The sequence below is a fragment of the Phyllostomus hastatus genome, unplaced genomic scaffold, assembly GCF_019186645.2.
Source record: "Phyllostomus hastatus isolate PE091 unplaced genomic scaffold, TTU_PhHast_1.1 phas_contig_62, whole genome shotgun sequence".
In the NCBI taxonomy this organism is placed as follows: Eukaryota; Metazoa; Chordata; class Mammalia; order Chiroptera; family Phyllostomidae; genus Phyllostomus; species Phyllostomus hastatus.
Window position 1 is genome coordinate 1,080,052 of NW_025333921.1, and position 25,470 is coordinate 1,105,521.

The 25,470-nt window shown below is 32.6% G+C and overlaps 1 protein-coding gene across 10 annotated transcripts in view; it reads right to left on the bottom strand.

Annotated features, from left to right (window-relative positions):
- Window positions 1–25,470, bottom strand: part of RALGAPA1 (Ral GTPase activating protein catalytic subunit alpha 1) — a 262,117-nt gene that overhangs the window by 148,384 nt on the left and 88,263 nt on the right. For 7 of the 10 annotated variants that reach the window (XM_045848429.1, XM_045848423.1, XM_045848424.1 and 4 more), the window contains exons 13-17: window positions 23,989–24,137; window positions 21,051–21,180; window positions 19,089–19,326; window positions 17,641–17,802; window positions 9,724–9,864 (exon numbers count right to left, since the gene is read on the bottom strand). In XM_045848429.1, coding sequence (XP_045704385.1) covers window positions 9,724–9,864; window positions 17,641–17,802; window positions 19,089–19,326; window positions 21,051–21,180; window positions 23,989–24,137 — 820 coding nt within the window. The remainder of the gene's footprint in view (window positions 1–9,723; window positions 9,865–17,640; window positions 17,803–19,088; window positions 19,327–21,050; window positions 21,181–23,988; window positions 24,138–25,470) is intronic. The other 3 variants (XM_045848431.1, XM_045848430.1, XM_045848425.1) reach the window with 1 other exon arrangement.

The following is a 25,470-nucleotide window of genomic DNA, read 5'->3' on the forward strand; positions in this document are numbered from 1 at the left end:
TCACAGATTTCAGAATAAAAGTGAACATTACTGATTTTCTACTTTAACTCTCTTACTGAAGATAATGAGGCCCACTGAGATGAAGCTACTTTTTCAAATTTATAATCATAGTTTGAGAAACAGGCTTAGTGTTCTATGTCATTACATTGTTTTTACCACCTGATGTGCTAAGTATATGGTAAATCCTCAAAAATATATGTGAAATAAAAAAATACAAAATGAAATACTATTTAACAGATACATACAAATTAGAAATTTTAGAAGCAAAATACAAGTCTTTGAATCCATCATGGCCTTTACATTACCTAGAAATAACTGGAAAAAAATTTTTTTCAGAAGCCAGAAAAATAAAATAAAAAAAGGACAAAGTCAAAAAGTCAAATGTTGCTACTCATTAGGCTTCTAACACAAAGGTTATGAGTAACAGAACTATAAGTAAGCAATCAAAGTGAGACGATTTAGATACAGAGTAAGACAGATCTTGTCCAAGATCACAAAGTAATTTATTGATGGTGCTAGATCTAGTACTTAAGTCTAGTACTCTGGACTCTGAGATCAGTTTCCTCATTACAAAGTGGGGGCAGTAATTCATAATATTCTCAGGATTTATCCTGTGGATGAAAGGAGACTGGTCTTTCTGATATTTCAGTCATATCATCCTTTTGCATGAAGTCCAAAAAAAACTACTTTATACCAAATCTAGATCAAGAGAAATTTGTATTATGCCAAGACTCCACCATATTCCTGAAGATATACATTTAGACTCCCTACATAGGTAAATACACAATATCAGCTAAATTTGTTTTGTCATTAAGTTGAGAACATAACACTTTAAATGATGCTGGCTTTCTTCTTCATGCCCTCCATTTAGAAATTCTTCTACATGAGGAGTAAAACATCTCTTCAGAATCTCCATATTTATGCATTTATAGTCATTATTTATTATTACACCAGATAACTGTATTTGTGTATGTTGATAACTAAGTATTTTAGTTTGTTTTATCTCTTAGAATTGATCATAAGAACCTCTGCATAGAAGACATAGACTATATTTAACATGCACAAAATATTCTAATAGGATTCAGCAAAGTTTAAGAAAAATACTATATAATTTTTCTATAAAAATTCTTAAAAATTTTGTAGTTAAATTTTTATTTCATCAACTCCAACTTCAAAATCATGACTGTAAGCCTTATTAAAATCTAATGTTATGAGACTAGCAAATAAATAAACTTTAGGAAAAAATATACTTTTAATTTTTAGCTTTCTTTATTGGTATTTCATAATTTTTCCATGCTAAAGCCACTAAAGATTACTGTAAAGTTGTTTTTAAAAATTTCTTTGCAAACTTAGTCTTCACCTTTCATATTAGAAAATTTAACCATTATTTTAGCTTAAGTTTTTTCTTTAAACTTTTGTTAGCACATATGAATATCTAAAACTTTTATGCCAGTTTAAGGTTTTTAAAAAAAAATCAGTATTTTTCTATCAATAATGTAGTATTAAAAAATTTAAGTTTAAACAAAAAACTTTTTGAAAGTTTTAAGCTTTAAATATAGTTCTTACATGAGCATATGAAAATACTAATTTCATAAAATCAAAGAAGAAGATAGTTGCTGATAGGAAACCAATGTCAGCACTTGCATAAATGACTCTAATAAGCCTTAAATTTAAAGAACCTTGGTAAGGAGAAGAAAAAAAACAAATAATAGCTAAACCATATATAGTCTTTTCTACATGCTACATAGTGTTCTAAGAATCTTACATATATTAACTCATTTAATCCACCTAAAAACCCTGTGAAGTAGGTGTTATTCCCATTTTATAGACGAAGAAATTATTTAAGTGACTTGCCAGAGGTTACTCAGAAAGTGAAGAGCTGGGATTTGAAAGCCAAAATTAGTCTATGTTCTTAATCTCTCAAATAATGGTATATGTTTATGAAATAATTCATTATTTTTAAATTGGCAAAAATTGTTATTAAAGCAGCACAGCAAGATAGCACCATAAAGATAAAAATCTTAGAAATCAAAACTTAGTCAAGCCCTGGCTGATGTGGGTCGAATGGTTAGAGCACAGCCCTGTAAATCAAGAGGCTGCTGGTTTGATTCCTGGTCAGGGCACGTGCCTAGGCTGTGAGTTCTGACCCTGGTTGGAGTGCATGCAAGAGGCAACCAATGTTTCTATCTCACATGGATATTTCTCTACCTCTCTCTCTCCCTCCCTTCTCCTCTTTCTAAAATCACTGAGCATGTCCTGGGGGGAGGATTAAAAAACAAAACAAAATCTTTGTCAAATGCAAAATTTGTAAATTATTCAGAAGAAAACAACTGGTGAAGGATTGCTGAAAATAATGGTGGCATCAGGTTAAAACAATAATGGACTTCACGATCAGTTACTATGCTGCTTATATTTTACCTTGAAAAATAACAGGCTGTAAACTAAATTAGTTTAACCTACAGTGTTAGTAACTACTGAATGAGCAAAGCAAGAAAAAAGTTTAACAGACTGAAAAATAATTTTGTACTTTGAGAAAATGGTTCCTGTAGAGCCTACAAAGTATAGAAATGTCAGTTTTATCTCTGAATTTCCTGAATGCTCAGCATTAAAGTTTTCTGAATTAAAAAGCAGTTTTCTGAATATTGTTTCAAAGAAAACTTTTCTTTGCTATTTCAAAAGATAAGCTGTAAATTTAAGTGTAATACTAGCTTCTAATATGTAAAAAAATAATTCCACTAAAATTTGATTTGTATTAACACCATAATATCCTGATTGCTTAAAATAGCTCTTGTCACACAGTAGGAGTTCAATAAACAGTTGTAGAAGTGTCTTTTGTATTAAAAATTAGGAGTCACTAATTAGTAAAATATCAAGTTAATTCCTTAGGGAACAAACTTTTTAAGTTGTAATCCTAACATAACACTAGAAAATTTTAATAATTTCTAAAAGAAGGTACAGAGTCAAGTGCCAAAATCCCTTTTACCAAAGTTAAATTCTATTATTACTCAATCATAATAGCTTTCAGTAATAATACATATTTTTACAGCTCCTAGATTCATAAAATCATTTATATTAGTATATTGAAATTGAAGTCATTTTGAAGCTCAAGATTTTTTTTTCCTGGAATTGCCTAAAGGAAATGACAATGTCCTTTATGTATTTTTACCTGTTTCAGCAACAATGGCAATGTACCTTCAAGGTACACTGTAGTTCTCTGTAAGAACTACAGAGCATGTTTCCATTTTTACTATTAACAGAGGCCAGTAAAAACTCTACATCTTTTTAAGACTAGACGATCAATTTGTAGATAATTCAAAGCAGTAAGTACATCATTGAAATGAGATGAAAAGACTAAAAAGCAACAAACTAGCTTAATTAATTTTAACTTTAAACCACTAAAATTTAAACCACTAAATTATCTTTTATTCTTTTATCCTTCTAATATTTTTCTGCCGACTCTTAAATTCTGGAAATAGGTAAGTGACCACTCATCATCTTTTAAGATAAGAAAATTATAGTTTGTTTATGAACATGTTATATCATGCCATGTTTACATTAGCTTCAGATTTTTCTTGAGACGTACTTCTTAAAAAATTAACAAATTCTTTTATCAAAAAGTTTTAGCTTAGAATTATGTTTAAACCAGCATATTATAAGCAGAAGAGCTGTAAAAGATTACCATCACATACTGATGATAAAAATGTTTTTTTATTGTATAAAGAAGGGCCTACTTGTTGATTAGAGATGGAAAATTCTCTTCCTGATCAGGTGGAATTTAGGAACATGATGGGGTGTGAGAGATACCATCTTCTTTCACCTAACACTCAGAAAATAGAAGTAAAAATAGCAAAATATTTTGCTCTACAGAGCTCACTTCAAATGATAAGGCATTATCAACACTAGCAGTCTGTGTTATACGGCCTAGACAGACTAGACTGTTAACAGCAACTAATATGACAAAGTAGCAGTTTGGAAAACTAATGGAAAGTAGGTGAGCAAACAATTTCAGGGTGAGAAACCCACAGTACTCAATTAGAAAAGAAGAAATAGTTGCAAAAGTATAAACAGTCAATTTTTCAACGTGATTTTGTTCTTTTCCATCCCTTCTTTCATTAAAGTATTATTTTTGACAATAAAAGCTAATCTGCGCTAAGAACAATTATTGAGATTTCTGGCTTCTCTCTCATCTGTTTATCAGGAAAATTAAAGACTGTTAGGCTGGGCTATCCAATGTGTAGACATCAAATCTACAATACTATCAGAGAAAGAACAGAGAGAGTGTGCTTTGCCCAGACACCAGTAAGTTTATAAAGCTTTAAAAAATAATGTCTGATCCTTGTGCATCCCCCCAACACAGAATATCAAAACCTCAGGCAAGGAGCCTGGAAAAAAATGTTTTCAACAACAGATGAGTTTGAGGTTTAGAATTAATGTCACTGACACAGTGCCAATGCCCTTGAACTAGTCTCCAGAGCTTAAACTCTTCAAGGTCCTGGCTGGTGTGGCTCAGTAGGTTGGAGAATGATCCAGTAGCCGACAGGCTGCACGTTCGATCCCCAGCCAGGACACATACCTAGGTTGTGGACTCAATCCCCAGTCTGTGCACTTATGATCCCCAGTCTGCATGCATGGCAGGCAACCAATTGAAGCTGCTCTCTGGCATTATTATGTCTGTTTCTACCTTCCTTCCTTCCTCTCTTGCTAAAAAGCAATGAAAAAATGTCCTTGGGTGAGGGTAAAAAAAAAACAAACCCAAAACTCTTCAAGAATATTCAACTGTTCAACTAGTTGAGTCTATATAAAGCTGTAACACATAACAACTTACTCTAAACAATGTAGATAGAATGGAAATCGAACATGGAATACCTGGAGGGAAAGGAGAAAAGAAAAAAAGTGCTGGACAAAAACAGTATTTTGAAAATTAGTGGTCCATTTTTAAAATCCTGGTATGTTAAAAAAGTAAGGAATTACAAGTAGTTTCCTTGTACCCCCATAAGAATCCACGAGTATCAGGTAAATATTGCTCTGGAAAATTCTACTTCTAACCAAAAGCTAGAGTGATTGTTTAGGAGTAATTTCATTGTTTCTTTGGAGAAGTCGTAACAGACATCTCAACTCCTGATCTTATATGATGAACTCAGGAAGTATTTTATTATGGTTTCAATTAAGCCTGGTTCTATTATGGGTTCAATTATATGAGAACGATAAACTGTGAAAAAAATTTTCCTTTATGTAGTTTACCTTTCTTACTGTCTCTGTACATTAAACGGTTCTAAAGTATAATTTACTCAAACCTTGGAATTTAAGACTGTGATTTTCTTTAAATTTAGCACTGTTTAAAAAAATCTGTTTGTTGGTCCAGTTTGGCTTTGTTGGTTGGAGTGTTGTTTTGTAGACTAAAAATTTGTGGGTTTGATTCCAGGTCAGGGCACGTACCCAGGTTACAGGTTCCATCCCGGATACAAGAAGGCAACCAATAGATGTTTCTCTCCCTCTCCCAGCAATTAAAAAGCATCCTTGGGTGAGGATCAAAAATTTAAAAAGTCTGTTCATACAACTCCTTTTATCTCTTCCTCTTTTCTTCCCCCACCCCCTCCCACTCAATGCACCTAACACCTGAAGAAGCACACTCAAGGTTTTAATATGCCTCCAAGAACCATAGGGGCAATTAAAAAATCCAATAATTCAGATTTCTTCCATGTAAGCTTATGTTAGAATAATTCTGTCCAATTTCATAAAACTTTTAAAATTATGGTTAGTTCAATGCCTTCCAAATTTGTTCCCTCTGAAACCTCAGTGTAATACAGGGGTGTCAAACTCATTTTCCCGGTTGCCTTCAAAGGGCCAAAATAATTTTAGGACTGTATAAATGTAACTACTCCTTAACTATTAAGGATTGAAATTACATTTGGCCCTTTGAAGGTAACTGCAAAACTGAAGTGGCCCCTGGGGAAAATGAGTATGACACCCCTGGTGTAATAGGCTGTCAATATGTGTACCTGGAAAAGTTCAGTATGATTAAATAAGATTGAGGAATATTGAATTAAACATTTTTAACAGGACTTTTGGGGGCCTTTAATATGGTGATGTACAATATGAATCTTTAACCCTTTATACATCTACTAACATCTGCTAGAAAGTGTTTTCAATTTACGTATCAGCTTCGAAAATGCTAAATTCATCTATGAGTCATTTCTTGGTAAAGGAGAGTTTTGCTGCTTTTTGTTCCTTGCTTCTTTTAAATACTAAGAGAAAAATAATCTTTACTCAAAATAAAGTTTAACATACTTTTATACTTTATATAAATACACAGAAGACTGGAGATAATTGTTTTTCAAGTTATTGATAAAAAACATTGGATTGGAAAACAAACAATGGTTTGTTTTTTCCTATACTTTTCCATATAATCAATATTTCCTAAAATTAACATTATTTTGATAATCAGATATACAGTTTGCTTTGATTAGTGACTGGTATTTATTATTTAAATCTTTAAGTCTTATCACAGAAGGCATTTTACCCCAAATTGGGGAAATAAAACTGCCATTCAGAAAATTCCTTCATTCTTCATAAAAATACTTCCCCCATCAAAACATAAAAAGGTGATCTTTCTGAATAATGTATTGACAGTAATGCAAGAATTCTGAAACAGGAACTTATCCTGGTTAAGAAACTATTTTAGAACACTTTAAAGGGAATGACCTCACCTTTATTTGAGCATTTTAATAATATTTTAGCACTTGCTGTGTACATTTGGCAAAGTATTACACAAGTTGCAGACAATAAATTTTGTAAAGCCCATAAGACTCTGAGAAAAAGAAATCTTCCTGACAGTTTTAAGACAGTAGAATATTTAGTCCAAACAAACATTTAAGAATTAGTGGTCTAACCTCATTTTAATTTTAAACATGTTAAAAATGGTTTGCATTAAATGATATAAATATATTAATAAAAAGCTCAAAGCAAAAAAAAAGATCTTAGAGACATTAAAAACAAGTTGGGAATTTCTTTTAGCTATATCTAATTTATTATAAGAACAGAAACACTGTTTTATTTGCCAATTTATGTAACTAAATTGTAATCTGATACGAGCAACCAAACCAGTACTAGTCATGGAGGAAGACACAGTGCCTCCATGGAGCACTGAAGAGACAAAGAAACCTCATTCTTTCTTTATAGCTAAGCATCACAGGTAACAAAAACTTTTTTCATATTGTTAAAGTTCATGTTATTCCATTTACATATTTTCCAATTTCACTACTTTTTGCACTAATAGCTTAAATTATTCGGGCAGCCTAATTTTAGTGGTGTAAAATATATTCATTCATCATACTTATTGAACATCTAGGTTCAGATCTGAGGTCAAGTTTTCTATTTTATCACTGTCATTAATAAAACTGACCAAATACCAATTTCATCATAAATTCATTAATAATTATTTCTAATTAATTATATTTTGAGTTCAAAAACAATATTGAACACCTCTCAAAAATATCATAAAGAATATGTTAAAGTAACCCTCCCAATCAAGGTATTCTGAACCAGAAAACAAATATATTGCATCACACGATAACTATTTTCTCATAAAAAAGCCAATACAGGAGGGGACCCAAAAAACCCAGAATTTATTTATAAAAAATTGTGTATTCATTATTACAGGTTTAAACTTCAGTCACCTTCAATGTACTCTCCATTTAATGCAACACACCTATAGAGACATTTTTCTACTGCTCAAAGCAGTTTTTGAACTGATGCCTTTTAGTGCTTCTGCTGTTTTTTTGTTTCACCTCTTCCATGTTGGCAAAACATTTCCCTTTGAGGACTTTTTTCATGCGGGAAAACAAAAAAAAGTCACTCAAGATGGTATCAGGTAAATATGGAGGGTGGGGCATGGAGGTCTTACTGTTTTTGGTCCAAAACTGCTGAACACTCAGCATGGTGTGGGCAGGTGCACTCATAAATCACCCATCATGAAATGGGCAAATGCACTGAAAAGGTCTCCAAAAAAAATTCACTGAAGCCGAATATAGCCTCTCACAACAATACCAGCTGGTAACTGATACAGATGGGTTCCTAGAACACTTACCTAGCAGAGGAAGCCTGTGCTATAAGGGTCCCACCCTCCAGAAGATAATTCCATTTTGGGGGGTCCCCTCTCGTATTAAGTTTTTTTTTTTTTCATTTACAGTACTTTCAAAGAACACCAAACACAAGAGTGTCTATTTGTCTGCATGTATTAAACTCTTGGCTTGAGAGAAATCTCTGATCTTAAAGGGATTGGGGATGGTGGAAGGGACTTCACCTGAAACAACATATTAATAAAAATGCACCTTCCCTCACATAAGCCTGTATAGTCCATTAGGAACTGAAAGGTAGATAGGATGTTTAAAAAACACATACACACAAAAACAGCAACCTCACCATGTGGCAATGTATTCCTAAGAAGTAAGAGAGGAAAGTACCCAAGAAAGTAAAAGTAACTTTATTTGAGCTAGCTCATTTGCATAGTAATGACATTCAAGGTGAGTTTGCTTCTGTCTAAATGACCAGATGCTATAAGATTTTATTCATATAATTTTTAAAAACTAATTTATTGTGATAAAAATTAAAGTGTTTTGTGTGGGGGGGGGTTCTGACTAAAAGTGTCACTAAGAGTTTTGGGGGTAATGAAAGCTTTCTATATTTTGTTTGTGGTGATTGTTAATAGTGGTGATTGTTAATAATGGTGTGCATAATTCTCATTAAACTAAACCCAGGATCTATACATTTTATTATATGTTAATTAAATATTATTAAATAGACAATCCCAGTACTCAGGATCAATAACCTCAGGCAAAACTGAAAGGCTGAGCAGGTTTTGAGGCTCCTTAGAAACTGAGGCTTCACTGAATGCCTTCTTTATTTGGTTTAAAAATGAGTGAGTTTGTGGGGTGGGCAGGGCAGGGAAGAGTAAATAGGATGGAGCAACAATTAAAAAAAAAAAAGTGAGTTCTTGCCCTGCCCAGTGTGGCTAAGTTGGCTGGAGCATCATTCTGTAAACCGAAAGGCTGTGGGTTCGATTCCTGTCCAGGTGCATAAGAGAAGCAACAAATCAATGCTTCTCTCTATCCCTTCCTGTCTCTCTATAAGGAAAGAAAAAAAAGTCCTTGGGTGAGGATAAAAAAGATGAGTTCTTAGAATTTTACATACTATTATAACCTAATATAAATACAATGATTTATAATAAAACAACTTTTATATTACATACTTTTCTTGATTATTAACCCCCCTTGCTTAGTTCCATTACTATAGACAATGGAGAAAGCATTATTCAAGATTTACCATATTGTTTGTTAGTGAAAACAATGGGAAATTAAAAATCAAGGCTCTGACTCTTATCTTCCAAGTTATCTTTTGTGAAACATCTATAATGACATAAATATACACTAGTACATCTTTTAACCTTCTGAGAAGAAAAAAATCAAACAGAAACAGAAACTGGCCATTTATAACCAAAAATATTAGACATTGGCACAGCACTAAACTTAGCACTTCCAGAATGAACTGTAAAGATAGCATTAGAGTTCAAATAACTCAAATGTTGATTTCTCAATCGCTTTCCCAATTTCCCACACCTCCCCCAAAGAAATTAACTTTGAAGAGTTTATTTGATTAAGCAAAATTTGAAAGCAGAGGATTAAAAAGTGAAAAAGGTGGTGCAGAAATTAGCAGAGGTGGCACTACCTGAAAGCTCATCAGAAAGGGGAGTGAGAACAATATCAGGCAAGAAGGGTTTGGAAGTATGGATCAGAACAGGAGCACTTTTAGCACTGCGTATATAGGCCGATGGCAGAGCACATTCACCAATGGATCGGCTTCTCATGGCTTTAAAAAAAGGAAAAGAAAGAAGTGGGGAAGGGAAAAAGAAGAGTGACTATAATGAAAGGCTTGTGTCACAGAAAAAGCAGCAACAGAGAAAACTAAAAGATACAAAGGAAGGAAATTTTAAATTAAAACATTTCAGCACGGCAAATACTGGCAAGCTGTAAAAAAAGAAATCACAATATATATGATATTTTGAATGTAAATATTTTGATGTAAAGCAGGAAAATACTTTCTATTATTAGCAGTTACATGGTTCAGCATTAAAGCCCTATGTTCTCAAAACCAAGGCTTGAAAGTTCACTGAATAGAAAGACTGAAAAACCTCAATATTATCAGTTCAAAGAAAATTTTGGTACCATATTTGGGCATTTCTCTGAGCCATCTGAGGCAATTCTGAGCCATTCTTCTTAATGACACTGAATTCCAAGAAAAATAATTCCTACTCTTATACTCTTCCTTAATAAACTGTCAAGGTCACTCTCAGGTCTTTCTAAGAAAACCTTATGTAATTCATAATCTAAAGAATTGAATCTTATGGTTAGTATTTGTTCCTGGTGGGAGAAGAATACTTAATCAAATCAGTATCTCTTATGTATATGAAAGTAATTATAATTTTTTAAATTTAAATAGAAACACAGAAAATAGAATTTGAAATCAGCATGAAGAGCTGATTTATTAGTGCTTATTCAAAATCTTCAGCATATTATATTAAAATTGAGAAGATTAAGCTTTTAAAGGTAAAAACTGAATTATTATTTTTTAAAGATATTATTTATTTATTTCTAGAGAGAGGGGAACGGAGGGGGAAAAAGAGGGAGAGAAACATCAATGTGTGGTTGCCTCTTGTGCCACCCCCACCAGGGACCCTGCCTGCAACCCAGGCATGTGCCCTGACTGGGAATTGAACCAGTGACCCTTTGGTTCACAGGCCAGCACTCAGTCCACTGAGCCACACAAGCCAGGGTTGGATTACTTTTTAAAAATTGCATTTGGAGTTTGTCTTAAAAGAAGAGTCAACAGTTCACAAAATTAAAGACAAATTTTAATACACATAGACCTAGTTAATCAATTTTATAATTCCCAAACATTTTTAACTTAATTATTAGTTTAGGAATTCTTAAATAAATAGTTATGTGTATCGCTGTGTATGACTAGGGGACTTAAAAAAAACAATATTGCTGATATATAGTGTAATAGGAACACTGGTAAAGAAAATATGTAAAGGTTAACATCAATTTAAAATCTTGGGTTTTAGTTATTGTAAGAAACACCTGGGCCCTGGTCAGGTAGCTCAGTTCATTAGAGGTCACCCTAGTAGGCCAAAGTTGTGGATTTGATCTCCAGTTAGGGCACATACAAGAAGCAGCCAATGAATGCATAAATACATAAGGGCAACAACAAACTGATGTCTCTTTCTCCCTAAAATCAATAAATAAAATTAAAATAAAAAAAAGAAACACTTGCTCCCTGACGCTTACATTTCTTGGCCTGCCACACAAGACTTATTGCAACTTAGCTGCAATAACCACTGAAACTTCATCTCCAAATGTCCTCCCATCCTGCTGCCATGCATAATTTTATGCTGTTCCCTTAAAATTTCATGCTCTTTTGCAACAGAATGGCTTTGTGAGTTCATAATATACTTGGTCTTCTTTTCCCCTTCATACTCAAAATGTCTTCTCATCTGTGTCTTTTCTCACTTTTCCACATAATTAGATTACTAGTAGCAGTACAGCAATGAACAAAACAAGTAATTCCTGCTTTTACAAAGCTTACAATCTATTTTTAGTAGATTTTATGTTTTTTACACAAGCCTCCCAGTTTTTCAAATGCAAAAACTATATCCTCTTATCTTTATATCCCTAATGCTCAGCACGTAAGAGCTTAATAAATCTTTACTGAGGGAATATCTGTATTTGAGCAGCCCAGCATAATCATTTTAAAAACAGAAGTTTCAGTTGTGAACATATAGAGGAGAAAACCATAAAAAATATTAACTAAAAACTAAAGGTATCTCAAAGTTTGTAACTGGAAAAGGATAATTACAGATTTTTCAAAAATCTTTATTTATGTTGGAAAAATAAAGAAGTCCTTAACAGCAGTTTTTAGATAAATTTATGTGGAGCAAAACATGGAAGGCTGGAATATATCAAGACAATAGTAACAATCTGTCTTCAGTGTATGGGCTATTATGTAATACATAAAAATATAAGTGTATTTTAAAATTGAACACATATACAGAATGTTAGAATCTGGCCCTACTCATATTTTCCTGTTAGCTTGTTTTTGTGAAAGTGACCAACAATTTTATAATTCAATTTGAAATAAAAGTTCTCTTGATTTTGAGATAATCACTCAGTAAAGCCAGTACAGCAAAGGCACACATAGGCAACATAGTTACAATCAGATGTGACCTTCAGAAATATTTCTTTTAAAACAAAATTGAATGCAATTTTCAAATCCACAATGAATTATGTACAAGTTTTCTCTGATTATTTTCCCTTGGGTTAGGTAATTCCTTGAACATAATTCCATCTGTTCCTTCTTTTCTACCACCAACTTGAAGAGATTGGGTATTTACCTTGGAATTTCTTCATAATTATAGTGGTGTAAGTTAGTGTTATGATTTGGAATGAATTCTTTAAAATCTGACCCCTCTCTTTGTTACCACAGGTCTTTATGAATACCTGGAAATCTTTCAAGTGCATCATACCTGTGCAACTCCCACTACAGAAAATTAGAATGAATTAACTACTGAAATTTTTTGAGATGTAGTAATCTAAAGCCTAGGTCAAAGAATCTATGTTAAGCCACTAACATTTCTATTGCTATATACATTCCCAAATCACACACCTCAGTGATCTTAAATCTGAAGTATTATTTATACAGATGAAAGGGCAGTATTGAAAATATAATATCAAAAAGCAAAACAAAATTTCAAACCTATAAGCATGCCCATTTTTGAAGGATTCTGAGGGATTCTGATCTTCCCTTCACTCCTCTCAAAAAAAAAAACATATAAAAAAGGAAAATAGGTGCACTCCACATAAATTCATTTTGGACTCACAGTGTATCAACTGTGATCTTCACTCCATAGTCCCCATGTAGCACAAGAAATTCATGGACAGCAAATGTGATGGTTCATTAAAAGCATACACGTGCTTAGCGTGCACGAGGCCCCGGGTTCAATCCCCGGCACTTCCATGTTCCTCAAAAGCATACAAACATACAAAATAAATAGGAGGAAGGCAACTCTGGCCTTTTCTCACTTCCAAGATGCTACACATATTTCTCTTTAATTTACAATTAAGTAAAATTAAGAACATGCATACATATGTGTCTACTGGCAGAAATATACCTATAGGTCCTTAGATTTAGGCCCAATATTACAATAAACATAAACTAAGAGGAAAATCTGAAAACAGAAGCAGTGATATATTTGTTCCAAATGTTGAATACCAGATTCTAAATCATAATTGCAGACATGTTGCATTGCTTCTCCTGAATATACTCTATAAGCCCTAAATTTACTCACTGTATCTCCTTTAATATTTGTTGGCATAGCAAAACCTTAAATATGCTGTCTAAATTTTTTAAATTATACTTTAAACTCAATATTAATAACAGAAAATTTCTTACTAAGGTAATCCTGAGTAATACGAGTTAAAGGATTATGCAATGTTCAGTAATTTTTAAATGAAGACATATTGCCGTTAATTGAAAGATAAATTCTTTTAGACAAATTCCAATCTGAAAACTCCAGAAAGGAACCAATTAGTCTTTGGATATAACAAAACCATTATTCTGTGAATTTCACCAGACTATACTACTATCCTCATGAATTATAAGGACATTCAATGCTTACATTAGACTACTTGTATAAACAAAGCTGTTTAAAGTTAAATTAGACTTTGTAAGTTACATATTCAATATTTTCTCACTCAGGTAATTCAGTCATGGGAAAAATATGATAGTTTTAATGAGAGGAATTTGTTTTGTTATTAAAAGGACTACTGCATGAAAGAGAAATATAAATTAAAGTCAGAAATATTATCTATGTGATTTATTTCTCCCAATTCAGGGTCATAAACTTAAGAAATAGAGAATGACATACTTTTAAAAAATAAAATTTTCAAAGGTAAATCTGTGATTACTTCAAATATCTAAATTACCAGTACTTTCAGTTCCTAATGAATATATCATATTTTATAAACTAATACACTTTAATTTTTTTAAGCAGTGTTAGGTTTACAGAAAAATTGAGTGGCAAGTACAAAGGAGTTCTAATATATACTCTTATTACCACACCCCTCAACACCATTTTCCCCAAATATTAACATATTAAATTAACCAGTATGGTACATTTGTTACAACTGCTGAGCGAGTACTGACACAGTGCTATTAACAAAAGTCCATAGTTTATATTAGGGATAACTCTTTTGTACATGGGGTGTGTTGTACATCCCAGGGGTTTTTGACAAATGTATAATGACATATATATACCACTACAGTATCATACAGAGTAGTTTCACTGCTCTAAAAACCCTCTATGCCCCCCACCTATCATCCCTCCACCTTGCCCTACTCCCCATCCACCTACCATACCCCCTCATCCCTGGTAACCAGTGATCTTTTTACAGTCTTCTTAGTTTTCCCTCTTCCAGAATGTCATAAAGTTGAAATCATATGTAGCCATTTCAGATTGGCTTCTTTCACTTGGCAATGTGCATCTAGGGTTCCCAAATATTTTTTTATGATATAATAGCTCATTTCTTCATATTGTTGAATAACGTTCCATGTCTGGATGTACCACAGTTTGTTAATCTACTCACCTACGAAGAACATCTTGGTGCTTCCAAGTTTTGGCAATTATGAATAAAGTTGCTACAAATATTTGTGTGCAGGTGATTGTGTGAATAAAGAGTATGTTTAATTTTTTTTTTAAACTAACAAACTGTCTTCCAAAGTGGCTATACCATCTTGCATTCCCACTATCATTGAGAGTTTGTTGTTCCACAACCTTATCAGCATTTGGTGTTGTCCGTGTTTTGGACTTTAGCCATTCTAATAGGCATGCAGCAGTATTTCACTGTTTTAAGGGCAATTAATTTTAAATCCTATAGATTAAACATACAGATATACCTGCATAACTGTGCAAAGTATATCTGTACAAAGTATAGAAGTAAACATATTCTGTACTATTTTTAATACCACAAAATTGGAAATTAACTAAATGTCCATCTTCAGGATACAAGTTAAATTATAATACTTCCATGTAATGAAATCTGATGTAAGAAGTTCAAAACAGTTTCTGATATGCAATAATCTTCCATCACTGACTTCCCTATCTAAAATGGTCCCACTTCCCCATCCTATATTCTCTTGTCCCTTTCCCTGCTTCACTTTTCTTCACAATACTACTTCTTGACACATACTGGTTTACCTATTTATTATATGTCTCCCATGAACACTATAACTGTCAGCTTCAGTGGAATTAATTGGCCTTGTTCCTACCTATAGCCTCAATGCTTAGAACAGTGTGTCCATATTGAGTACTTAAAAAATATTTTTTTATTTGAATGTCTAAAAAGCCATGGTTCACAACAGTGTATATTATGCTCTATACATAGCTGCATGTATAAAGTATCTTTAGAAGCATGCTCAAGAAACAGAATAGTGGTTCTCTCTAATGAGGTGAACAGGGAGGGTGGAGAGTAGTGCTGAGGGAAAGACTTACTAGAATGTATATACTTGAACACAGCTTGAGTATTTAAGTTCATTAAGAACACAAAATATTGATTTTTTTAAATTTAAGAAAATACGTGTCCAAAAAATATCCTAATTTAATTTGCTGCTTTTTCTAGTGTTTTCTACCTTTAGAAGGTAGGTACAGGTACTTTTGTTAACAAAATTTTTAATGCTTTAACTTTTTATTTGATAGGTTTATTCAATGGACAAGCCAGACAAAATTGTTTTTTTAACATGGGTATCAGAGTCAGCTATGATTTAAAGATGATAAAGATGTGTAAAGATTTTACACATTTATATAGCATGTATTTAAAAAAATTATAAATATACCAACATATTAACAATGACTACTACTTATAAGACAGTGGAAGAGCCTTTATGTTTAAACTTCACTTTCTGCACTAAGCATGAATTACTTCTATAGAAAATATATAAGAAACTTTAAAGAGATTCAAGTTTTAATTAAATAAAACAAAGTAAAATTTTAAACTTGAACAATTCCAGCCCTGACCGGTATGGCTCTGTTGGTTGGGTGTCGTCCCACAAAGCGCGAGGTCGCCGGTTCAATTCTGGTCAGGATGCATGCCTGGGTTGAAGGTTTGGTCCCATGTTGGGGTGCAGAGTAGAGGCAACCGATCAATGTTTCTCTCTCACATCAACATTTCTCCCCCTCTCTTTCTACCTCCCTCCCCCTCTCTCTAAAAAATAAAAAGAAAAAAGAACAATTCCTTCCTAACCAACACACAAATATTTTCTCTAAATGTGAAAGTAATATAAAATGAAGAAAAGCCATTTCAGATGTAATCATCTAAGAAATTAAAAAAGTTATTCTATACCAAAAATTCTAAATATATTTACTTTAATCCATCAATATTCTTTTTCCTTGTATCATTTCTTTTTCTTTCTGCTTGACATATACAATCATAATTCTATATTTATTTTATAGAAAGTAGACAGTTATAGAAATATAATTCTTTTGAGGACTTAAAACTAGCCATAATTTGTAAGTCTTTTAAATCTTTAATTTCCCTATTCTTTTACTAATTTTGTTTCTTTCATTAGAATGTAATTCTTAACAATTCAGAACCCATTATTTTATAGGTGACATGTCCTTACAACAATGGGTTTAAATTACTTTTAAATTAATAATGTTTTTCACTGATTACCATTAAATATAGATACATTCCACAGAATATTCTCCTTCCAGAGAATCACAGATTGTAAAGCATGAAGTAACTTCAAGCAATTTTATTTCAGGCACTATGCAGATGAAGGAAATAAAGTGTAGAAAGTTCAGTAAATTGTCCACGGTTATCTAGCTATTTAGTAATGAAGGAGAGTGAAAAAAGAGATCAGGACAAAGCCCTTTTGCTTTTCATTATAGCACTCTTTCTACTATAATTCAGACCAAATTAAAACCTCTGAGAGGAAAAGGAATAAAATGGTAGCTAAGCCCACAGTATGCTGAGTGATCCTACATCTAGAAATTCTTCCCATCACTATTCCTTTGCTGCTATTCCCAAGATTATAGAAATTTCTTCCATGTCTATTAAGAGCAGCAAGGACCTAGCAATAGACTTTATCTTCACCTCAACTGTCTGCAAGTAAAAAGCACGTATTCCTTGCTGGAAGTCTGTGAAGCCAATCTAAACGTGTCATTGTAACACTGAAAATTTTCCATGTCTGTAAGTATATTCACTTAGTAGAAACTATACCAGTTAATTCATGTGTTCTGGAAAGTGAATCAGTTTTAAGTCAATTCTGTAAAACAACAATTTAGAATTATTGATATCTACAACAACATAAAGTACATAAAAGCAATAATGTAAGATAAATCTTAATACTATAAAGGAATAACATAGCATGTCATTGGACTCTGAGCACTATTGAAAAAAAAGGTTTTGCTACAGAAGTGTTTCACTTAGCAATAAAAATCAACTGATAAGAAAACTATTTACATACATTGTTACTAAGAACTATAAACAGATTGTCTGTACAATTCTCATGATTTTTTTAAAGAGTACATACCAACAGTTTTTTGCCGTACTATACTCCTCGCCTTTTCAGTTCCTGGGGAACCAGTGGTTGTTGCACTTCTCTGTCTCATTGGAGCTTGGCCAGGCTGATCACGACTCCATCCTCTAGAAAATGACTTGTCAACTGAAACTTTCTGAAATTCATGTCCAACTCCTAGAAATGTATATTTGCAATCTTAGTATACTACCACCTGAGTAATAATCACTTTGAATTATGTGTGCGAACTACCTCAGATTCTTAAGATTTACACATAATGTATTATAAAAGTAACAAGATAAAATGCTTGTGTACTATAACATTTTGTTAAACTTCATTTATGCAAAAATTATATTCCAAAACAGATGCAGAATTTTTAAAATACACCATCAACAATAAAGTTTTATAAATCCTCAGCTCCCCACTTGATTTGTAATAGAAATGAAACATTTTCAAGCAAAAAGAATAGGAAATAAATGAGCTAACCAAAAGCCATCCTGTGGTGAAATTTACTAAGTCTCTACCTGCCAACAGCCACTCGGGAAATAAATAATCCAGGAAAAAAAAAGGATTGATCACACTATTGTTAAGTGTGAAATGTGACTCAGATATAATCTCTAGTTAGCAACGAATTCCTTTAACAGCAATCTAATCAATAAAACAAACAAGCAAGCAAAATATAACCAAAGACACTGAAATTCAGAACAGGCTGACAGTGACCAGAGGGGAGAGGGGAGGGAATTTCAGGGGAAATGGGGAAGGGTTTACAGGAACAAGTATAAAGGACACATGGACAATAACAAGGTGGGGGGGGGGTTGAAACAGGAGGGAGGTGGGGAGGGCTGGGGGGTGGGCTAAGATGGGGTAAAAGGCAGAAAACTGTACTGGAACAACAATTAATATGTAAAAAAAAGTAAAAAGTACTAATCAAGCATCATAAAGGCTTATAATAATGATATAATCACTGTTACTGTCCCTCTATCCACTTTTAACATTAGAAAGATATAGTCCACATCTAGAGAATGTTTGCTTTTAGTTAAAACTAAGAAAATGTTTTCAAAAGAATTTTCAAAAAATTCCTTTTAAACAGAGCAACATAAAATCACTAAGTTCCAGCAAAAAACTTATGTATGATTAAAAGGGAGAGTGTTTTATAAATTTTCATATTGGTTAATTATTAAAAATAAAATATTTAAGACTGAATTATTGATTTAACTTTAGATATATATAAAGGACACTTCATTTCACATCAAAACTACTATTGATTTTATGGTTCTTCAAAAAAAATTTCAAGGTACCTGCATGTTTGTTTGTTTTTTTAAAATTTTTAACCTTCAAGGACAAATGAAGGAGAGAATAATGAAGAGAAAACATAACTTTTAACCTCAGCCCACTCCCTGGCTTGATCTTCTGAGACCATTTTACTTAAATTTATATGGAGCATCTCTGTGAACAACTCTTACCTTTCCCTTTGTGCTTTTTTTGCTTCTGTTCACTCAGCTTATCCAACGGTAAATCACTGAGATCCAAGCTATATAAATTTCTAGCTAAAACTTTAGTTAGTGTCTCCATAGTCAGTGACCATTCAGTGGCTAATTCTTCCCAATAAGTCAATGATGACAAGACTGAGAGTAAGTCATCCCAAAGTTCTCGGGAAATGTACACATTTAGATTTGCTTTGATCCAGGCAACTATAAGAGTCTATAAAGACAAATAATCAGAAATAACAATGAAATATGTTCAGAATCAGATATTTGCTCATTAAAAAATGACCTAAAAAGACAGTAACATCCATGACCTTTTCTTGGTACATAGTAACTCATGCAATCATTAGTATCTACTATATATTTCAGTTCAACTATTGCCAAGTACCAACACTCCAGCAATTAAGACAAGATGCCAAAACTGAAAAGAAATCTCCTTAATGTTGTAGCTATCCTTCATGTTCTTTTATATTAATGTTAAATAAATGCTTTTTACAAAGATAGAAAGTTTCCCACACTATTAACCATTGAAATTATTGAGTAAATGGTTACTGAACTAAAAAAAAAAACCCCTACATTCTCGAATTAAAGATAGAAATCATTAACTATATACTTGAATAACATTCTCGAATTAAAGATAGAAATCACTAACTATATACTTGAATATTCTGTTCTTAACTCAGTGAAATGTGGTTTTGAAAAATTATAAACTGAAGGATAAAATTAAATTTCATTGTAAAAACACCAGAGGAATTAATGGTGTTCTATAATAAATCCAATTATTGAATAAAAACTTATTCATAAAAGGATAAATATTATGGATGAGCCAATATCCCTGATACCAAAGATATACCTGCTTATTGAAGAAATAAATCACAAAATAGTTTTTCAAAAGCTTAATTCTACAAATTTTACTAAGGACTTCACATAAATTTACAAGTTAAATGTAAAGATGAAAATGAGCAGAGTTTACAGTATAGAACATTAATAACTAGTGGTCTTCCATTCTATCTTTAAATATTCAGACTACAAAAAAGTTATTCCACATAGCAAGGTAAAATTTCGTCTTTCTATAGCTTCCACCTTTGTGTTAGTTCTCATTAAGAGGAAAATTTAAAAAAGAAAAAGAGAAAGGGAAAGGAAAAGAAGAAAGGAAGAAAGAAGTCAAGAGGAGTTTAGATAATAAATATAGCTGGCATGAAAGGATTATTCACTAGCAGCACAGGATTTCAGGTAAACTAGCATATTTGAACAGTTAAACTTATGGTCAAGAATTAGAGAGCTAGCTCTTATCTTTGACACTCAGAACTATTTTATCCATGTATCTGTATTTAATTTGTCATCTTAAAATAAATATTTATGCTTTCTATTTTCCAAAGAATCCACAAAACATTTTTAAAGTCAGTGTCTTATCCTCGGGTTGGAAAACATAGTATATAAATTCCTATATAATCAAACAGTAACTGATACTTGAAAAATAAATAAGTGAAGAGAATAAAGTCTTATGATAAGTAAAAATCTTGATCATTTACTACTTTTCACTACCATGGAACAACATAAAAGAACGTTTTGGCTTTCTAACAATACCAGAGATTTGGAAACTGATAAAACTATCAGGCCATTTTTCATGAAGCCCTTCTGTAGCTTTTTGCAATCCTACAAGTATGCCACACAAAATATCATCAGCCTATTTTAACACGTTTTTCTCAGACCTGACATTTCCTCCAGTTTTACAGTAGGTTGTAACTTTGTTTATATGACAAATAGTCTATTTTAAAAAGCAACTTTTAATTTAGCTCTACAAAACATCCTTTAATATAAAATGATCTCAGATTTAAAGCTTTTTTTCCTCAGGTAGCAAACACAGGCCCCAATGAATTTTGAAGAAATACATATCTATTCATCTAGTTAACTATCTAGGTATTTATTTATTTTTATTGCCTGGAAAAGTGGTCCTGCAAGTCGACCTGCCAAGGTCATATTTTTTTTCCCCTGGAACTGCAGAAAAGCTTGTGATGGCATCTTCAGTACAGACTCCGTGACTCTGAGCAACACAAGCAGCATCTGTTCCCTTAAAGCAAAAAAAATTAATTAATGTTTCCTTCTTGCAAATATTTGCTTTTTGTTAATGATGAACTTCCGAGTTAGTATTTATTATTAAAAATTCTATTATCTTTCAATAACTCAAATATCAAATAGCTTTCAAATTTTCAGAATTCTTTGAAAAAAGTTTTACTTTATGAATCTGTATCACTTTAAAAGCATTTCTAGCCATAATACCTTCTCATCAAATAAAAATTTATGCAAAAGCTGAAAAACTGGGGTGAAAATGTAGAGACTGTTCTCATCCTTCCACATCAAGCAGTGACCTTAGGGAGCTATTCCAGGAACACCCACCCAACTGTACAATATAGCACTACCTTGGTCCATCTTTACAATATAGAGAAAAACCACATATCTAGAATTAAATCATGTTCAATTTTAAAAACGACATGGTTTTACTAACCAATGTCACCCCAATAAATTTTTAAAAACTACACATTTTTAAATTAATCTTCATTGTATTTTTTTCCATTGATATTTTAAGATTACTAGAACACAATGAGCCTGGTGAGTATTGCCTCTTTCTATCCTTTTTAGTTTGGCCATTTTTTAACCCTTTATGTCCTTTGTGTAACTGCAAGCCAAGACAATCCTAATTATCCTTACCTTGCCTCTTTCTGCTAGATGCTTATTATTAAGACCATAAAGCTACCATATTTGCACTAGTGATTCAACCATATGTGAAAGAGGCTGACAAGGGGATTATAGTTTTGTGTATAGTCAGGTTAACAGCCCAAGTCCCTATCAAAGCCCCCTCCTCTTTGGGAGATTAGCTGCTGGCTCATTCCAGGCATCTTAATATGTGCAACAGTCCATGTGAGAAATATGGCAGAGGCAGCAATAGATTCCATATCTAGATGTCATGGGTTTTCTGGGAAATGAGGGCAAAATCAAATAGACAAATATCACTCAATGAAAAACATCCTGAATTTATTAACAAACAAATACACAAATTCACTAATAAAATAAAAATCTAAGGAGCCACATTTATAATTCTAGGCTTTCTTCTTAACTATATGAAATGAAAACCTATTTGAAATCAACTATGTACACAATAAAGTATAGATTTCCAATTAAATCTTATCTGATTTGCGGTCAAACCTTAACTCACATATCAGATAACCTTTCACTTTGTAATACTATAATAATGATTTTAATTCATAAAGTCTTATAAATTCAAATTAAAAAATACATGGGTAATCTCTCATTATGCTATGGTTTCAAGGGAATTTATAAAAATTAAGAAAAAAATTCTAAAATCATGTTCCACATAGCAAGATTCACTTTAACCTGGCTCAACAGTAATAATCCAAAGCATATAAAAAGTAAAAAAGGACAGACTAACAAAAGAATGAGTCAAAGTGGTATAGTTACTGGCTAATAAGTGAAGCTCTGAAGTCAGAGGATCACAGTTTAAATTTCAGCTGTGTGAACAAAAGATAAGTTACTTAATCTGTGTGTGCCTAAAAAGCACCATAAAATAGAGAGGAGATCAACCTCATAGGGTGCTACCAATTAAGAAAATACATGTAAAGTGCTTGAAAAAATACCTTGCACAAAAATGTTCCAAATAAATTAATAACAATAACTACTTCTAGATATAACTACATTAATACTGTTAATAGAGAACTTTTTAAAAAACGATGCCATTTTTCCATAAATAGCAAAATTAAGCATGCTCTTTGACTAATTACTTCTACTCTTTAAGAATGAGTCAAAGGAGAAAAATCATATGTATAAGGATGTTCATTGTCCTACCTTCCTCCAACAACAAAATGAAATAACTACATTTCTACTAATAGCTAACAGGTTAAGAAAGTGATGGTGCATACACATGGCATAATACTATGGGATTGTGTGTGGTCTGGTGAGTGAGCTTTGAGGCAACTTTCATTTTCTTTTTAAAACTTTTGGTTGTTTGAATTTAATAATGAACATGTGTCATTTTTATAAAAACAAAAGAACAGCTCTTCTTATTTCCCCCAAAAGCCTATTTTTCCATACAATTAAACAAATCTCTATAGAATACCAATACTATATAAGGTACTATGGTAAGAAATGTAGAAAATATAGAAACAAATAATCAGTATATACCTTTTAAGGCCTCTCAAAATAAGGCCATTTTTTCTATACATACATACATACCAAAACACAAATTCTATGCAAGTAATTTAGGGATTAAGACAATTTTGAGAACTATGACAGAGGTACTGCTAATGCAGAATTAAAGGATGTAAGGAAAAATATAAGGATATGTAGAAAAAGGAAGGTGAAATCTAATGGTAGTTATGGAAGGTGGCAGGAATTACACACTGTACAGAACATTCAGGATGTGCTCAGGAAAAAAACAATTCGATAAAGCAGGGAGGCAGAATCTCACCCTGCAGGGTGGTTTAGGCTTGAGAAAGGGCTAGAAATTAAAGCAAGCACCTGCCTGTACATGGCCTTAGCCTTAAATGTGAGGCTGAGGAATCAGGCATTCATACATTCAATAATTTACTTATTCATTCATTCACACATGCATGAATGTGTTCATTCCTAGAGATGCAGGAGGCCATCACAATAAGTCCACTTTATAAAGGTAGCCAAGTGGTTCTCCAGAAGTTTGATCAAAGATGTTAGATAAAGTGAAGGAGACTATTGTCAACATGATTACTATATAAAATGTTACATTTATTTATTTATTCAGTAGAAGCCCTGTTCACAGACACTATTCCTCTAAAAATTACTACACTCATGCACACAATATAATAAACATAAAGAGTAAATTTTTTACCACGTCTTTTTGTCCATTGATACTTGTACAACCATGAACCGATAAATGTTAAGAATGCGTTTACACATATCTGTGTGCTCATCCAGAAGACTTTTTATTTCATTTACAGGTTCAAGAAGAAATATGTTTGATGAGTTTATAATAAACACCTAAGACAAAAGAAATCATTAGCCATTGATTACAGAATTTCAACATGAAATTTCTTAATCAAAGAAAAAACCCTCAGATGCTGACCACTGGGTGATCTATAATGAACTTCAAAGTATAAGACTGTAGGTTGAGTATATATATATAACTACTTCTACCATCAGCTTGACACCTGAGATTTAAACTCATTAAATCTGTGTATTGCTTTGTTTATCTAGACAAATAGTAAATTACTATTAGGTGTGGCTGCACTAAAAACCAAAACATTTCTTAAACCAAGAGCTTTAATTATAATAATCCTATTGCTGTCATAAAATGAAAGGAACAATAAAAAATGCAAATAATTAAGGATACAAACGATACCTAAATCAAGAATTTTCTCTGTGAGGTGTTCAAAGATTTCCTCTTTTTACATTTTTTGGCTACGTCTGTAAATCTGTTTTGGTAATAACAGACTGCATAAAAAGACTGCCTGTTATACCATTTCTGAGTCCTCTCCCCACAGAGCCACAGAGTTGGCAGGTGGGTGCTATATCTGAGACTCCATCACTCTAGCTAACACAGCTTGCCCCAACCTGGAAAACCCCTGAGCCTCCATCCCACCCAACTTCCTGGTTCACCCAAATTGTTTGACTTTACATATGAATGGCTAGTCTTTTTAAAAAACATACTTTACTGGTTATGCTATTACAGTTGTCCCAATTTATTTTCCCCTTTACCCCCTCCACCCTGTACCACTCTTTCCTTCAGCAACCACTCCGACCTTAGTTGATATCCATGATTCATACATATAAGTTCTTTGCTTTTCCATTTCCTATACTTTTCTTAACCTCTCCCTGTCTATTTTGTACCTACCAATTATGCTTCTTATCCCCTGTACCTTTTTCCCCATCCTTCCTCTTCCCCCTCCAAGCTGATAACCCTCTATATGATCTTCATATCTATGATTCTGTTCTAGTAATAGTTGTTTGTTTAGTTTGTTTTTGTTTTTTAGATTCAGTTGTTGATAGCTGCGAGTTTGTCATCATTTTTCTCTTCATAGTTTTGATCTTCTTCTTTTTCTTAGATAAGTCCCTTTAACATTTCATATAATACAGGCTTGGTGATGATGAGCTCCTTTAGCTTTACCTTGTCTGGGAAGCACTTTATCTACCCTTCAGTTCTGAATGATAGCTTTGCTGGATAGAGTAATCTTAGCTGTAGGTCTTTGCTTTCCATGACTTTGAATACTTCTTGCCTGCAAAGCTTCTTTTGAGAAATCAGCTGACAGTCTTATGGGAACTCCTTTGTAGGTGAATAACTGCTTTTCTCTTGCTGCTTTTAAAATTCTCTCTT